We start from the raw sequence: 16,612 nt of genomic DNA on the forward strand, positions 1-16,612 counted from the left end.
GGATGAAACAACCACAAACCAATCAGAACGTCGTATGGATTTGCGACGCTTCAGGAGAGCGGGTGATGACGCAACAATGCACGAAGACGCACAGCACGGTCACGCCCCCAAACGAGCAAAAGGCGGGGCTAGATTGCACCAATCGGGGAAAAGGCGGGGATACCGGAAGCGGAAATCAGGGGAGGAAGTTGTAGGGTTCCGAAAGAAGCATCGCCACCAGCCGGGATGAATATTCTTCCCAAGAAGTCGTGGCACGTGCGGAACAAGGACAATGTGGCCCGGGTGCGACGGGATGAAGCGGAGGCCGAAGCGCAGCGGCGGAAGAGGGAAGCCAGAGTGCTACTTGCGGAACAAGAGGCACGTAGTCGCTACGGCGCATGCGTGGAGAGGTGGCGAAGGGGTTAATATGGAAGCACCGCGCATGCGCTGTTTTCCTAGCTTGAGCAAAGAAGAAACTACCTATTGCGCATGCGGAGGCTTCCCTGCGTTCTAATTTTGTCTGGACTAAACCATTTTCGGGCGGGGGAGGTTGAAATGTTTAAGTTACTGAGGTGGCTGAAAGCGCTGGGAGGGGGGAGGAGGTGAGGCCCTAGTTGCCAATAAATAACCCGCGTGCGTGTCTGATCTGCATCGAGCCAGGTCCATATTTCTAAACCGCCTTTCTGCCAAGGCATCCGAGGCGGTTTACAATGTTTAAACGTGGGGAAACAGAATAAAACTTCCAAATGGACCTCCCAACTTGCTGGCTGGGGATACTGGGAGTGGTAGTAGCCCAGCATGTCTGGAAGGCACCAGGTTAGGGAAGGCTGGACTAGATTCTGTCTACAGCCGAGGGGTTTTTACGGTTCATTGCTCCCCTCCGTAGGGAAAAAGCATGATTTCTTCACACAGAAAGTGCATAGAAGACTAAAAAAAATACTACCTGCCTTTTAGGAGAAACGTCACAACATGGGTTACAGTGAAGGTTCTAAACTGATAGAATACAATAAATGATGTTACTTTATTTAGTGCATTTCTATACTGCCCAATAGCCGAAGTTGTCTGGGTGGTTCAAAAAAATTCAAACCACAAGTACAGCATAAATACTAAAGCAGCATCAGCTTAATATAGAAGGAGCCATTAACCAGATCAATAGAAGGCTTGCCTCCCCCCCCCCCCAAGTCTTGTGGGCCTCTTTGAAGGCTGCAAGAGGAAGTCACAGAGTTCTTAGAGGAGGGAATTCCCTTCTCTTAAGAATCCCAGTGTTGTGGCCTTGTTCCTGGTTCCCACCAGTTACTATTAAATTTGGACCATTTGGAAATAAATTTGCATTGTGACAGGACAGTTTTCTGAAATAATATTGATTACAGCTCCTCTCATCCCCAACTTGCACAGCCATACCATACTGGCTAAGAATGATGGGAGTTGTAGTCAAGCATCTGGAGGACACCAAGCTGGAGAAAGCTGTTGTATATATTCGAACATTGCATAAAAACATCACAGGCCAAAGATTTATCTTGCATTTCATAGCTTTTTTACACTGCCACCACCACCCATTATCCGTTTTTCCTTTGTGTATATACACATACAATCTGTCAACCGTGAGTAACAATTAACATATCTGATGAAATGGGGTGAAGTTCGCAAAAGTTAGTGCCGCAGTAAATCTGATAGCCTCTAAAGCAGCAAAAGAATTTTATTGTTGGGTGATCTTGTGGCCTTACTGCCCATGCACTAACCACATATCCAGTGTCCTTTGCTCTAAAGCCTGAGATGCTGTAAAGGAAGCAGTCCTTTGTCAAGAGGAAAGCACTACATGTATTGCAAAGTCTTTGCTTTTTTGTTAATCACACTTGCTCTTGATTGCTGTCAACCCAGTTCCATTGTGAGAAACCACAGAATGATCTGAATTAAAAAAAGAGTGTTCTCTGCTTAACGTTTCTTCTTTGACCCAGTCTTTCCCTGTCACCAATTGTGTATCCAGGAATTTGGATAGCTGTACCCTTAATAGGAATCATAGAACAGTAGAGTTGGAAGGGGCCTAAAAGGCCATCGAGTCCAACCCCCAGCTCAGTGCAGGAATCCATCCTAAAGCATACCTGACAGATGGTTGTCCAGCTGCCTCTTTAATGCCTCTAGTGTGGGAGAGCCCACAACCTCCCTAGGTAACTGGTTCCATTGCTGTACTGCTCTAACAGTCAGGAAGTTTTTCCTAATGTCCAGCCGGAATCTGACTTCCTGTAACTTGAGCCCGTTATTCCGTGTCCTGCACTCTGGAATGATCAAGAAGAGATCCTGGCCCTCCTCTGTGTGACAACCTTTTAAGGATTTGAAGAGGACTACAAGTTGTCTATGGTGCAATGAGACACAAGCTTGTAGGGAATAGTGTGAGAGACTGAAGAATTGGGAAGGAAAAGGTAGAGGCCGTCACAGCAGGTAAGCATGTGCCAGAAAGGTAATTATCGAGGCAGGGAAGTGATAAGGTGTTTTATGGACAAAATATTCTCTTTTTCATTTCATTGTACTTCTCTACTGCCCTGTAGCTGAATGTCTTGGGGTGGTTCACGAAAAATAACTTTTGATTCTAGGCCCGGACTGAATTCCTGCGCAAGAAAACACGCCTGTCAGGCCCAGGAGGTGGCGACAGCAGCTCGGACCTCGTCCCTTTAGCCTCGGAAGATCCCTTGCGGCATCTCAACCTCTTCCAAGAGTCGCAAGAGAGCGGCAACAAAGAATATGCGGAGGAGAAGAGGCAAGAGAAAGTAAGGGCGGCGGGGACGGGCAAGCTTGAGAAGGCTTTGCTTCCTCTAGCCAACAAACTCCTTTATGCTCAGGGCTTTCCCTCCTCCCAGAAAAGTTAGGCTTCCTGCTGCTCCTGGCCTCCCAAATTGCTCCAGTATCACTTGTAGGGCTTCTCATTCTGGATTAAACTCTGTAAAGTAGGCAGAGTTATCACTTAATGCAGATCAGTAGCTATTGACTCACCATGCTGTCCTACTTTTAGGGTGGTAGAAACTGGAATTTCCTCTCTCCACTCTTTCAGTGGCAGCTGACTGAAGAAATGGGATTATAATCTGTTAGTGATTATAACGCCCCTAGATGGTGTCCGAGGTTGGAGTTAGCGCTTGGACCCAGGCATCTGAGCTCCCAGCGTCCTCCCTCTTACAGGCCACATGGAGAGAACTGCGCTGGCAACCTTGGGGGGAAGGTAATGGGGAGGGGGCGAGGCTACCATAGGAGGAATCCTCCGGCCTCCTTCCCGCCCCATCCCCAATGCCTCAGCTAGATGGCAGAAAAGCCCATCTAGCTGAAATGCAGAACAGAAGGAGCGTGGAGGTGATGATGGCCTCCGCCAGTCCTCCTGCTTGCATTGGATGGATTACAGCCTTCCCAATAGGATTCTGCCTTTAGCGACTATGTTTAACAGAGGAGTTCTCTGTTCCGGGGATCCTAAAATACATGTCAGATTCTCCCTTCCAGGGCGACAGTCAGTTCTATCACATTGGGAGGGGGAATCTCACATCAGGCCATTCCCCTTGTACTGTCGTCCCCCGTCCCCCCCCGGAGGGTGTACGATGGTGGGAGAGTCGCTGTCCCTGCCCACTGCTGGTAAGTCAGCTAGATGAGCCCTGAGGCCTGTCTTAAGTAAAAAAAAATTGGTTTTTCTCAGGAGGAGTGAGAGGCAAAAATGCCTGTCATTCCTCCTGCCTTGCCTGGCTTTTGCCAGCATGGCTTTGGATAGACAGAGGGCTCCAATCTCTAAGGAACTAGAATTCTGAACCTGAGGCCCAGTGATGAACCTGTAATACTCTGGAAGCTAAGTGGGGGATGAGACCTGCTCAGTGCCTGGGTGGGAGTCTACTGGAAACGGCTGAGCTTTGTAAAGGAGAAGTTGGGTTCTCTGTAAATAGTACATGGATGTATAAATACTTCATAGCATGGGTGGCATTAACAGTGTGCAGGGTGACTCCTTTGGGTTCCTTCAATCTTCCTAGGAGCGGCAGGAAAAAGCGCTGGGCATCCTCACTTACTTGGGTCAGAGCGCAGCAGAGGCCCAGACAAGTCGTCCCTGGTACCAGGAGCTGCCGGATCGCAGCAAGGCTATGGCCAAGGATGAGAAGCTGAAAGGGAAGCTGGACCCCCTGGCTGAGATGGAAAGGCATCTGCGGAAGAAGAAAGGCTCCCACAAGAAAGAAAAAGGGGAGGCGAGGCCAAAAGGAAGCAGAGGAAAGGTGGCAGCAAGGTGTGTACGTGGGCCCAGGCAAGGCCGCCTTTTCCTGTCTAGGAGTGAGATGTTGACTCTTCCTCCTTGCTGGAACCGGACTCAGATAGCTGAGTCTGGATGCCCAGACAAAAAGCTACCAACCTAAGAGAAAGTAAGACCACAGATGTGAGGAATGCAGCTTGTTTATATCTGGTAGATTCTCCACCCTTTTGAAGTGACTGCTTCAAAAGAGAGAAAAGTATTTTGTGCATGCGCACACATGGGAAGGTTAACGTCTCAGCCCAGAGCACCAAACGGCCCTCAGGCCTGAGGGGGCGGTTGCTTTTTTTGTGCCGTCTCAAAGCACCCCCAAATCCATCTCTCGGAAATACAGACTCAGCAGCACTTTGTATTATTTTGACAAATCAACTGCAAGTCCTCTGTAAGGTGGGTGTGGGCTTGAGACACGGCGGGGTGGGGGGGCAGCGAGGGAGAGACTTGAGTTGGATCCTCAGCAGAGCCATCAGTTACTCTTACTTGCCGTAAAGGGAATATCAGCCTGTAGTCAATTGCTGCAAGAAGGGTAGAGGAGAGTGATGGGCCTCCTGCCGTTTGGCTGAAGGTCAGATTTGACCTATGGGCTGCCAGTTGCCAACCAGCAACACGCTGGCATCCTCCTCCTGCAATTATCCTATTTGCGTTGTTGTTGTTGTTGTTGTTGGAATTAACTGGGCTGCTTCTTTTGCTGGTTTTATTTAAAACCAGGCTCGTATCTGTGCAGGGCTGTTCTGAGATCCCAGGGCATAGTCTGAAGAAGCTTGATAACACCAACCTTGCTGAAGCTAAGCAAGTCTGGGCCTGGGTAGACCTCCCGGGAATACTATACATGCCACTTCAGTTGATGTAGAAAATGTTTAAAAGCTGTTAAGGGCTCAATCCTATGCATGTTTAGACCGGGGGTGGGGAAGTCCTACAATTCCCAGCATAGGGAATTGCTGGGTGGTAGGACTTTTTTTCAGTCTAAACATGCTTAAGTTTCCAGAGTGTCAAGAACTTGTTACTAGAAGTATTAGGATGCTTTATATTCCAGGTCAGACTATTTGTCCATCCAGGCTGGTATTGTCTATTTTTGACTACAAGGTCTTCCTTTCCCAATCTTTTTTTAAAACTCAAGATGACAGGGATTGAACCCGGGCTTTTTGCAATGAAAAGCAGGCTATGGGAACATTACATAGGAATGCTGGACCTGGTCTAGCATTGTTCACACGGTGGCCAACCAGCTGCCCACAAGAAACCCACAAATAGGATATGGGTGTTAATAGCACCTTTATACTCCTGCCTGCCGGCAGCTTGTATAGAGGGGTGTACTGCCTCTGAATTGGGAGGTAATATATGCTAATATAACATAACCTTTTCTAGATCACCTTTCAGCCAGAGTATAGTCCTATCAGGCAAGTCAGGAGCTAATAGCATGAGCGGCCTCTCCTGGGCTTCTTCTCGGGCTGTAGTTCAGCCCCTAAATTTTAAAGGGACAGCCTCCCTTCCTCACCAGTTCCACTGGTGAGCATAGGATGAGAGAACACCCTAGAGGCATTCAAGATGCAGCTGGACAGACATCTATTAGGTATGCTTTAATAGGGATTCCTGCATTAAGCAGGGGTTGGACTCAATGGCCTTATAGGCCCCTTCCAACTCTTTTGCGATTCTATGACAGAGGACCTGACCACATGCCAGTCAGGATGGTATTAAACATCTCAAGCAAAATGCTGCTATTTGGACATCTCCCCGCCTCCCTACAGCTAGAAGGCTAAGGATTGCAGAACTTCCCTAAGTTCATGTACGATTCAGTTTCTCTCTTCTTGGAAACTCTCCCCCCCCTCCCCATTTCCTCTACAGGCCTACACCTTCATCTGCATCCTCCTCTTTGCAGAAGCTGCGGCAGGAGCGGTTGCACCGGGAGCAGGCAGAGCGAGCCCGCGCGGAAGCTCTTCTGGCCCAGAGAGCAGGAACCTTCGTGCCCAGAGAGGAAGAGGAAGTGGATGAAAGGAAACGGGGCTACAATTCCCAGTTCCACCCCCAGTTGGCGAGGAAGAGGGTCCGGGAGCCACAGTGAGAAGGCCTGTCGGTGTGATGGTATCAAACGCAGCCCTCGGACACAAGCGACAATGATGGGGGGGGGGGGCGTGTGCACACACATTATCCCCTCCTCTTCCGTTTTGGGGCATCAAAGAGTGGAAAGGAACTGGAGATTTTATTGTTTAGTACATCATACTCTTGCATGGACAGCCCGATGTGATCTGCAGCAATCAGATTATGGGTGAGGAAGTTCTGCTGTCAGGTGATCTGCAATCCACACACACTCACCTTATCGCTACTGTTCTCTGGAGCAGGGCTGATTCTCCAAGGGCTTGATGAAATTGTCTTTTCTGCAGCCTACCCAGGACTGCAAAAATGAACGCCCAGTACTTGGGAGGTTGTGTCCTAGAGGGCTGATGATGGTAGGTTTCATTCTGTCTGTCTGCCTGTTGTCTCCATTCTTCATAAGCCTTCTTCGAGGAAGTTAGTATAATTAAACAAAATGACTAGCAGTTTTCGTTGTGCAGTATATGGATGTTTCTTTGAATTTGGTTATCCAAATGAGGGGCACAGAACAATTGGTGCCTGGTTTCCATGTGTCTTCAGAGGAAATAGTATCACCAACAGGCATATATGAAGTAGAGGCAGTTTACAGCTCCTCTCAGCTGCAAGGGCAGGGTTAAGACGAGGAATAGAATGGTATGCCAGTAGTCAAAAGCATTCACACATGATACTTTCTATATGAAGATGGCAAATACATGGCAGACCTCCACGCAAGACAGAGGGATCAGATACCAGAGTTGGGAAAGGAACACCCATTCGTCATGCCTTCTGTAGCCATTTGACACAATCGGTTGCCACTAGGGGAGGGAGGGAACAAGGCCAACCATTTGCCACCCTCGCTGCTGGCATGATTGCATGCTTGCCTTTGCAGAGGACCTTTCTGAACATACACAAGGGTATTTATTGTTTTACTCTGTACAGCACCATGTACATTGATGGTGCTATATAAATAAAATAATAATAATATGAGAAGGGCCTTAGCCTTCTCCCTGAGTTTGTTTTTTACTGGTAATGAAGCAAAGGGAATCAGAGTATTCAAAAAATTAAACAACTATGAAGTAGTACAGTCCAGGACCGGTGTTCCTGCTTCATTTGCTGTTTGTGCCGTTATGTGAGAATGGGGACGAAAGGGAGAACTTCGGATCAGGAGGGCATAAAAGGTAACAGAGATATGATTCAGCTGAGGTCTTCAAAAAAGAGGCAAAAAAAAAAACGCAATGCAATCTGGTTTTTTGAGATTAAAGCGTGCTAATTAACCAAGTCATGGGGGATGCTGGGAGCTGTAGTAGGCATGGGAAGGATGATCTGGGGTTCCAGTGGCAGGAACTATATACGACCCCTCTTGCCTATTTCGGGCATTGTTTCTGTTCACGGGAACTAAATGCCATCAAGGAAGTTCTGTGCTCCCACACTGGCCTACTAAACACGCTAAATATTCTCATCTGAACCATACCAAACAGCCTGCCTTCCCCCATCGTTCTAGATTCCATTTCCAAAGAACCTTGGAGCATTGAGTCATCCATATACTCTTAACATTTCTGGATATCAGTGAGACCGCTGGGTAGTAGCAGCCCATCCTTCTCTTTAGCACCCTCCCTGCAAGCCTTAAATGTGTGTGTGGGGGGGTAACTTTCACTGACCTTTGAACATGTACATTGATGGTGCTATATAAATAAATAATAATAACTTGACAGAAATGGGAGTGCCCTTCAACACAGGAATAGGGCTGCATTGGTTTAGAAGTGCAAAAAAGGCGCCGACATCAGCTTCCAGCCAAACTTTAAAAAAGCAAGTGTTTAGCCTGCCACCATCTCAAAAAAAGGGAAAGGTGTCTGAATAATTTCTTCAGTGGATTAAAAGAATTCTAATACTTTTTCTAGAGCTAGAAAAATTCTGAAATAGCTTTAAGACCCCTCCACGGTTCAGTAATGTAAATGGGGTGGAGTACATGCAAGCCTGGACGTGAAGAATGCTTCTCTCACTTGCCACCATTCTTAACCCCTCATGTAATATTTGGGGTGGGGTGGTGGGGGGGAAGAGACGTTCCATGCAGTTGTGGGAGGTGTTTCTCATATTCAGTACTGGACCACCATCCTGAGTCACAGTCCTTACCTCTCTGATGCACAAAGAGACCGCAGGGTAATGAATACTTTTGTCACCCACCCACCCATTACTACATTTTGGTTCTCCCCATTTTCTACAAGAGAAGAGGAACACTCATATAAAACTATTTATTCATAAATATTTTCCAAAACGAAAATAGGCTTACGAAAAAATATCTTAACAGCGGCGTGGGCAGGGTGCTCCAGTTCAGGGGGGGCTGGATGAGGAGAGATGGGAGGAACATAGCAGTCTCCCCACCTCCCCGGGGATTTCCCCCAAATCTTTTCCCCTCCAATCAGGAATCCATTGCAAGTCATCAAGGGAGAGGGTTCTTTCTCCAGGAGCAGCAGCAGATCAGGTGCGAGCTCATACCAAATTTAGGGGTGGAAACAATATTTTGGAAAGGGGGGGGGAAGAGGAGGAGGGAAGCAGCGATTGGGAGAAGGGGAGGGGTTAGACTCCTGAAGTCAAAAGTTCCAGCCAGGAAAGGAGATTTTGGGACTCTTCCAACCAGTGTATGATGAGGGTAAATGGACACTGCATGTCCCCCAAGGCAATCACTTGAAAAAAGTGAGTAGAAGTGGTGCACCCAAATGAATTCGTGATGGGAGGTGCCAGTCCACCAAAATATTTTGTGATACGGGGCCCTTTCCAGCCACAGGTTGGCTTTCCCCCAATTTGTAATAGTTTTAGCATTTACCTTTTGGCCATTTCCAGCAGTGACAAATGGGCCAGATGGGAGCTAGGTCACCACGGATACGTTCCCAACACTGCAGGGGAATATCCATGGGGCCCGTAATGCCCTTAAGTGTCACGCTTGGGCACGCTGTAAGTTGGGCTTACAGTAGCCAAATGGAGGGGTGAGATCTGTGTCAAGAGGTTCGTGAGAGGGGGGCGCAAAGGAGAATGGGGTGCTTGTGTTGGCTGCAGTGGGGTCGGGGGCTTAAATTCTTTGATTCAGGACGCAAAACAAAAATGGAGATTAGGGGAAGTCACTCGTTTGGTGGGATTCTCAATTTCTTTTTCTTTCCTTTTTTTTTTTTAATCTCCACTCTCTCACTCGGACCTGGTGCACAAGAAGGGCATCTCCCCATTTTGCTGACCTCTTCGTACACGTTACAGGCGGAAGAGAGCGAGGAAAAGGCAGAGGAGAGTCCCGCTGCTGCCGCCCCCTCCTCCGTCCCGCGGTCACTTTTTAAAACTTGCATGCATTTTTTTTAAAACGTGCGGCTCGCCCCATTCTTCCCCCCCCTCAGAGTTGTGAAGTGGAGGGGGTGGGTGGGGTGGATGATGGAGTGAGGTGAGGGTCTGGGCTGGTCTTCCTTGGCCACTGCCCCCCAGTGCCCCGCAGCTGTCTCTGGAAGGAAGGCTTGGCACCCCCTGCTGGCCCCAGGGCATCACTGCAGGTCCCGGTCTTCCAGGTAGCGGTATTCAAAGGTGAAACCCTCCTTTTTGCGCTGGCCCCATTTCTCGTAGTCAAAGTAGATGTAAGTGCCCTGGGCAGAAACAAGAGAGCAAAAAGTGAATGCTGTCAAGCAAGAAAGCAGGGCTTGTGTAAGCTCCGGTTTCTCTTTTTCAAAACCAGAAAACGAGAACGGGCTGGTAACTTCGAGGCTCGACTTCTGCCGTGTGCTCTACATAGGGCTACCTTTGTGCCTAGTCCGGAAACTTCAACTAGTTCAAAATATGGCAGCCAGGCTGGTCACTGGTACACCTAGGGGGATCACATCACACCAGTCTTAAAATCTCTTCACTGGCTGCCAATTAGTTTCCGGGCGAAGTATAAAGTGTTGGTTATCACCTTTAAAGCCCTACATGGTTTGGGTCCAGGCTACCTGCGGGATCACCTTCTCCCGTACAATCCGTCCCACTCACTCGGGTCCTCTGGGAACAATCTACTTATGCTAGCAAAAACTAGATTAATAACTGTTACCCAGAGGACCTTCTCTTCTGCTGTTCCCAGACTGTGGAATGGCCTGCTGGAGAAGACTCGTCAACTTAACAGTCTACTAACATTCAAGAAAGCTATAAAGACTGATTTCTTCTGGCAGGCCTATCCAGTGGAATTTTAAGATGTTTTTAGAATGTTTTTTTAGGATGTTTTAACAATGTATATTACATTTTAATTCAGTTTTATGTATTTTATTGTTGTTCCCTGCCTCAATCAAAATGGACAGGCGGGTAAGAAATAAATTTATTATTATTATTATTTCTCACGTTTGCAATCTGTGGGTAAGAGGTTCCTCAATGCTCTCCCGTCACGCAGGGAGAGAGAACTAAGCATTTCACCCACTTCAGTGCTAGCAAGCAGTAGTATACAGAACAACCTCCCTTCTCTATGACTGGGTTCAGACAACACAATAACCAATAGTGGTTTAAATAGTCAACGTTTGTTTATTTAATCCACCATGGGGTATCGTGTTGTGTGAAAGGAGTTTTTCAACTAATGGTTGGTTATTTGGCTAAAATAACCAACACAAATAACCTACACTGTGCAGAGTTGGCTATTTTATCGTGTTGTATGGAGGGCAGCGTTGGTTATTTTGTCAGCCACAGAGTCATAAGGAAAGAGTGCTGCCGCTCTAGTCCAGCCTACAGAATAAGCTTTTCGGCAGCAATGGCTGATGTGATACTAGTGGGGGACTGGGGGGTGGGGGGATGAGTGAGTCAACTCTGTGGACTAATAGTCAACGCTGATCCTGATCCACACCACGGTTGTTTATTATCATGTTGTGTGGGGGGTACACCCTAGATAAACAACTGTGGAGTTGATCATTACCCCACCACTGACTCTTGTGTTGTCTAAACACAGTAATGGGTGGTGGTGGTGCTATAATCAGGTTTCTCTGTGAAATATGGCCACAGCTCCTGAGAACCTCCATCTATATTCAGTAGATGGCGGCCGCTCCCAGACTCTGGAGCGGAGGTAGGCTGGGTTGCCTCCCTCTTCGTTTGTTGTGCTTCTGCAGGCAGGCCTGTATGTTTTTATCCAGGCTAGTCTTTGGCATGGCCATCAGTTAGGAGCTCACGATGTCTTGCTGCTGTGTTTTTAATCCTCTATTTTAACCAAGACTGCGTTAATCTATATTTTATTATTGTTACCTGCCTTGAGCGGTTCTGGCAGAAAGGCAGGATATCAATTTAATAAACTACATAAATTGGAAGCAAAACTGTGGTGCAAATAACTCAGCCCCATTTACCAACCACCACCTAGAAGACCTAGAAGAAAACTCCCCCCTCCTTCCAGATTAAGAAGCGGAGTCAATTTGTCCATTAAATCTCTGCTCCGCTTCAAAAATACGAAGGCAGAGGAGAAAAGCTTATGGCACTAGAATCCCCCGTCGGATCATGTACTCATGTGTGCTCCCCGGCCTGCTCCCATAACGCATACAATTTGGAACGAACAAGTTCCAAACAGCCACGAAGTTGCACACGGGAATTGTGCTGGAATTCACACATCCTACATTTAACTTTTGAAAAAAAAGGGTTTCTAGTCCTCATGGCCATACAGATGACTGGCTGAACTTCTCTGCAAAACAGTTTAACAGATGGAGCATCTAGGAGTCCATCGGCTTGTTACCCTGTAATCACAATATCCAGTCATGGCTCCCCCACCCCTTCTGAATTCTGCCTATGATCTGTGGATAGGAATCCACGGTCTGCGCCCGGTACAGATAAAACCAAGTCAATATGATGTTCGGTGGTCACCTTCTCTCTCACCTGCTCAAATTCGTCAGTGATGGTCTTGGGTTCTTCGTGCCGCTGGAACCACATCATGTACTTTGTGTGGAAGCGCCATGACTGCTTCTTCAGCGCCTTTGCTGCCAGGTATTGCGCCTTCGTGCCCTTCAGAGTAGAAAGGGAGAGATTGGGGTTTAGATTCCCAGGACATCATCATCATCATCATCATCATTATTATTATTATTTTAGCGGGGGTGGGGGGAGAAGAGGGGAGGTAGCATCATCCCTCAGAAACTACCAAAATGGGGTTTGACGTATTACCTCCAGGTAGTAGAAGATGAAGAAAAGGGTCTCTGTGGAGAGGCGCTGGTAGAATTCCACGGTGTCGGAGTGTGGGGGAGGCATCTGGTGATGGTAAGGTGGGGTTGGGCAGGGGTTCCGAGGCAGGTATTGCCTAGAGAGTTGGGGAGGGGGGGTGGGGAGAGAAAAAGAAGCCGGAGAGAAGGAGTCCATAAGAAAATCCGAGACTCTTAGCTCCCAACTCCACCCTGGTGGCTCCGGGCCTGTTCTCCCACCCCTATTGGCATGTCGAATGGCTGGTACATGACAGCCCCCATTACACTCGCAGTCTGGCCCCAAACTCCAACAATTCACCGCTGGCTGAAGTCTTATTTCAGGGAAAGCAGAGGCGAGCCTTCCCCAAACGGCAAGTAACCCAGGGTTTTAGGGAGCAGGCAGGCAGAGGACGGAAGACGAATGTCAATACGATGAGGGCAAGTGGGAGAAACAGAATATGCCTCCCGAGTGCACGTTCCCGAGTGTCCCATCGGCAGATGAAGCAGCCTGACTAGCCAGTCCTTCCCACTTTGCCATGAGAACTCCAGCAATCCGTGTCCCAGCACCCCTTGCCTCTTAACCCCTCAGGATCTTGTTTTCTGTAACTCTGGCAGAAAACTCATTACAGCCTTTAACCACCCTGTTGAGCTTAAGACGAGGGGTGGGGTTTTGCTTGCCCTTTTGGGCAGCTTTTGAGCCGCATTTGCAATCCGAACATTGAACCAAAGACTTAAGAAGTCCAGGGAATGCAGGACTCGAGGCTCTGAGAGCTCCGCTAGTTGTTACTTCCCTTCCCTGAGGGGACAAATTTATTCTTGGCCACGTCTCTCCTCAGTTCCTTCCCACCAACCCCCAACCCCCCCTTACCGGATCCTTTCTGAGTCGGAGGGATGAGGCATGTGGTGCCAGGCGGCCTCCTCCATGGCCTGTTGGTAGAGCTGCTCCTTGCTGAGAGGCACAGGACCCAGGGGGCACACCCCAAGCGAGAGGGGAATGTTCACCTCAGACAGCTGGATGGGGGGCTGGTTGGAGGCCGGCTGGGAGGTCGTACTAGTAATTAAGATATCAGCTGCAGTGGAAAAGGGAGGGTGGGGGGAGAGAGAGAAACGTTCAGAGGTGGCTGAACACACCCATAGTACACCATTTAAGTGACCATGGACTAGGAAGTATTTTTTAAAATGCAGCTCCTCCTCCTCGCAAAGCCACTTAGCTTCCCTGCCACACCCCGCATTATCACAATGAGTTCCTGGATCCTTCCGGAAGAAGTTGCCTCATTGCCATCTCTTAATGGCTGCTACTGGTTATGGCGCCCGGGACGATGCTTGCTTTACTCAAAATGTAAGACTCCCAATTTCCTTCTCCAAACATCACCCGCCTCTCGCAGTTTCACAGAGCACTTTTATTTTATTCTTCGCAAGACAGTGGACATCTGTTATTTTAAGGTGCTTTTTGTCCTTTTGTTTCATGCCACGGAATTGAAGTTCATCAACCGGCAGCAACCGGGCCAACCTCTGGCCCAGAGGGATTTATTTATATTTACTATCCTGCCTTTCTTCCATATTGCCAACACAAAAGGTGAGCAGAGGGAAAGGCAGCTGTAGCCAAAGGACTCACAAGTAGGTTAGTTTCAAGGGGGGAGGGGGAAACAGAGGAAATTGGGGGCCCTAGCTCACCACCTCTCATTTGAAGCAGCCTTCCAGGAAAACAAATTTCTGGTCAAGGGTCTAGGTTGTCATGTACACAGAATACTATGGGGCTTGGTTTTGTATCTGAACTGCAGAGATGTTTTTACAGAGGAATATTTTGCCCCCCATCCACAGTTTCACAGAGGAGATCCGCCCCTCTTCTCACTTACCCCTTTCGGCAAGATGAAGCAATGGCACCGGGTCCTCTATGCTAGAGCCGATAGCTGCCCTCTCAGCCATTGATTTCAAAGTACTTAGAGGCTCAGATGCCTGCAGAGCCAAAGACAAACCATGGGAAGGTGAGGGGGAGGGAGGGAGGAGAGGGAGAGAGAAAGACAACGATAAAAGCAGTCTGACAACTCTTTTGTACAAATGAAAGTCACTGAAAATCCCTGGGAGAACTCAGGCCAGTCAACACCCCCTCAGGCTAACTTACCTCACGGGGGTTGTGGAGGGGATAACATAGGACAAACATATACCCATATACACCAGTCCAACTTCCTTACAGGAAAGATGGGCTAAAAATAGGTAGTAAGATTAATAAGATCGTAAGAAGAACCTTGCTAGATAGGACCAAAGGCCCATCTCGTCCAGGTTTCTGTTCCCACAGTGGCCAATCAGGGACCTATGGGAAGCCCACATGCAGGACACGGCCACAATAGCCGCCTACTGGATGCGTTCCACAGTAATCGGTATTCAGAAGCCCCTGAAACTGGGAAGAATATACATGGCCAACATGGCTCATAGCCATTAACACTTTTATCCTCCATGAATTTGTCTAATCCCCTTTTAAAGCCATCCAGTTTGGCAGCCGTCTACATTTTGTGCTATCGAAATTCCATAGTTTCTAGATGGACATGACAGGCTTTGCCAAGTCATGCTGTCTTTTATTGATACAGGAATTTCCTGGCTATTAAGCATGTTTAAAGTATTGCTGCATTCTGGAAGTTGGTGTGGATGTATTTATTATTATTATTTCAATTTATATCCCAACAATATACAGAATACCTTGGTACTTCAAACCATGTGCTGTGTGAAGCAGTAATTTTATCTTTCCTGAATCGATTCAGTATTATTTTATTTATTTATTTCATTTATATCCCGCCTTTTTCCCTGCAAGGAACCCACAGCGGCGTACATACTCCTCCTCCTCTCCATGTTAGCCTCACAACAACAACCCCATGAGGTAGGCTGGGCTGAGAGCCTATGACTGGCCCAAAGTCACCCTGTGGGTTTTCCATGGCCGAGTGGGGACTAGAACCCGGATCTCCCGACTCCCAGTCCAACACTTTAGCCACTACACCACACTGGCTCTTCTATGAGGCAAAAGCCCTCCTCTATACCATGCATGATTTTATACGCTTCTCTCATGTTCTCCCTTACTCGCCTTCTTTCTAACCTGAAAGGCCCCCAAATGTTGTAACCTTTCCTCCCAGGGCAGTTGCTCCGTCCCCTTGTTCATTTCGATTGCCCTTTTCTGAAACTTCTCCAGCTCTACAATATCCTTTTTGAGGTGCAGTGAACAGAACCGTACATAGTATTCCAAGTGTGTGAGGGAGTATGATATTGGCATCCCCACCACCGTCTGCCCAATTTCTTTCCTAATAATTCCCAACGTGAAATTTCCCTTTCTCACAGTGGCCACACACTGGGTGTACATTTTCATTAAGCGGTCCACCGCAAACCTAAGATCTCTTTTGTGGTCAATCACCACCAGTTCAGACCCGATCAGCGTATATGTAAAGTTAGGATGTTTTGCCCCAATGCGCAACGCTTTACACTTGCTTATGTTGAACCATATTTGCTATTTTAATGCCCGTTCGCTTTGCAATCCCTTTTTGTTTTAGCAAACCTTAAAATGCGGTGTCGTAAGCAAACTTGGCCACCAAACCACCCACTGCTAACTCCAAAACATTTATGAACAAGTTAAAAAGAACTGGTCCCAAAACAGATACTCGGGGATCCCACTGTTTGTGTCCCTCCACTGTGAGATCTGACAGCTGGCTCCAGCCTTCCCCAACCTGATGCCCCAACACACCTGGAAGGAGCTAGGTCTGGGGGAGGCGGATGTGCTCCATTTTCTGTTCTTTAAACCGTGTGTGGTGGGAGGGCCTCTCACCTTGATCTCAGGCGTGGAGCTGAACTGGGGCGGCCCATTGAGCAGGGTCTGGGCAGGCTTGCTGTCAGAGAAGCTGGGTGTGGGCGAGACAGGCGGGTTGGCAGTCAGAGGCACCAGGAGGCTGGACCCAGTACTGCTGCCACTGCTTGGCGGCTGAGGAGCTGCGCTGGGCTCTTTCCTGGAAGGAGAAAGCAGGACAAGACAGATGCACATGCGAGGATAGATGGCTTGTCCCTCAAAAGCCATCGCGGGAAGGAGAACAACTTCCAGATTACGTTTATGAAAATCCATTTTGGTTATCTATAAAGACACAGGTGGCACTGGTGGCCCCCAGAGCCTGGACCAGCTTAAACTGGGTGGCCAACT

General features: G+C 48.2%; 2 protein-coding genes across 2 annotated transcripts in view; one reads left to right on the plus strand and one right to left on the minus strand.

The window, feature by feature from the left end:
* Positions 1-168: 168 nt before the first annotated feature.
* On the plus strand, positions 169-7,297 carry LENG1 (leukocyte receptor cluster member 1). The gene is made up of 4 exons (XM_063137446.1): positions 169-357; positions 2,568-2,741; positions 3,975-4,222; positions 6,080-7,297. The coding sequence occupies exons 1-4, from the start codon at positions 226-228 to the stop codon at positions 6,294-6,296; spliced, it is 771 nt and encodes a 256-aa protein (XP_062993516.1). The 5' UTR covers positions 169-225; the 3' UTR covers positions 6,297-7,297.
* A 1,241-nt stretch (positions 7,298-8,538) lies between these two features.
* CNOT3 (CCR4-NOT transcription complex subunit 3) overlaps positions 8,539-16,612 on the minus strand; it is a 35,266-nt gene continuing 27,192 nt past the window's right edge. The window contains exons 14-19 of the mRNA XM_063137437.1: positions 16,247-16,424; positions 14,298-14,397; positions 13,310-13,511; positions 12,428-12,560; positions 12,146-12,271; positions 8,539-9,921 (exon numbers count right to left, since the gene is read on the minus strand). Of these exons, the coding sequence (XP_062993507.1) occupies positions 9,823-9,921; positions 12,146-12,271; positions 12,428-12,560; positions 13,310-13,511; positions 14,298-14,397; positions 16,247-16,424 (838 nt within the window). The 3' untranslated portion in view covers positions 8,539-9,822. The remainder of the gene's footprint in view (positions 9,922-12,145; positions 12,272-12,427; positions 12,561-13,309; positions 13,512-14,297; positions 14,398-16,246; positions 16,425-16,612) is intronic.

The sequence above is a fragment of the Elgaria multicarinata genome, chromosome 11 (assembly GCF_023053635.1).
Source record: "Elgaria multicarinata webbii isolate HBS135686 ecotype San Diego chromosome 11, rElgMul1.1.pri, whole genome shotgun sequence".
Classification (NCBI taxonomy): Eukaryota; Metazoa; Chordata; class Lepidosauria; order Squamata; family Anguidae; genus Elgaria; species Elgaria multicarinata.

What these genes read in the sequence shown, in the direction of transcription:
- LENG1 (XM_063137446.1), top strand. Translation starts at nt 226, where the DNA reads ATGAATATTCTTCCCAAGAAGTCGTGGCACGTGCGGAACAAGGACAAT. An exon ending in AGGAGAAGAGGCAAGAGAAA is followed by an intron (nt 2,742 to 3,974) that starts GTAAGGGCGGCG and finishes CAATCTTCCTAG; the next exon opens with GAGCGGCAGGAAAAAGCGCT. An exon ending in AGAGGAAAGGTGGCAGCAAG is followed by an intron (nt 4,223 to 6,079) that starts GTGTGTACGTGG and finishes TTTCCTCTACAG; the next exon opens with GCCTACACCTTCATCTGCAT.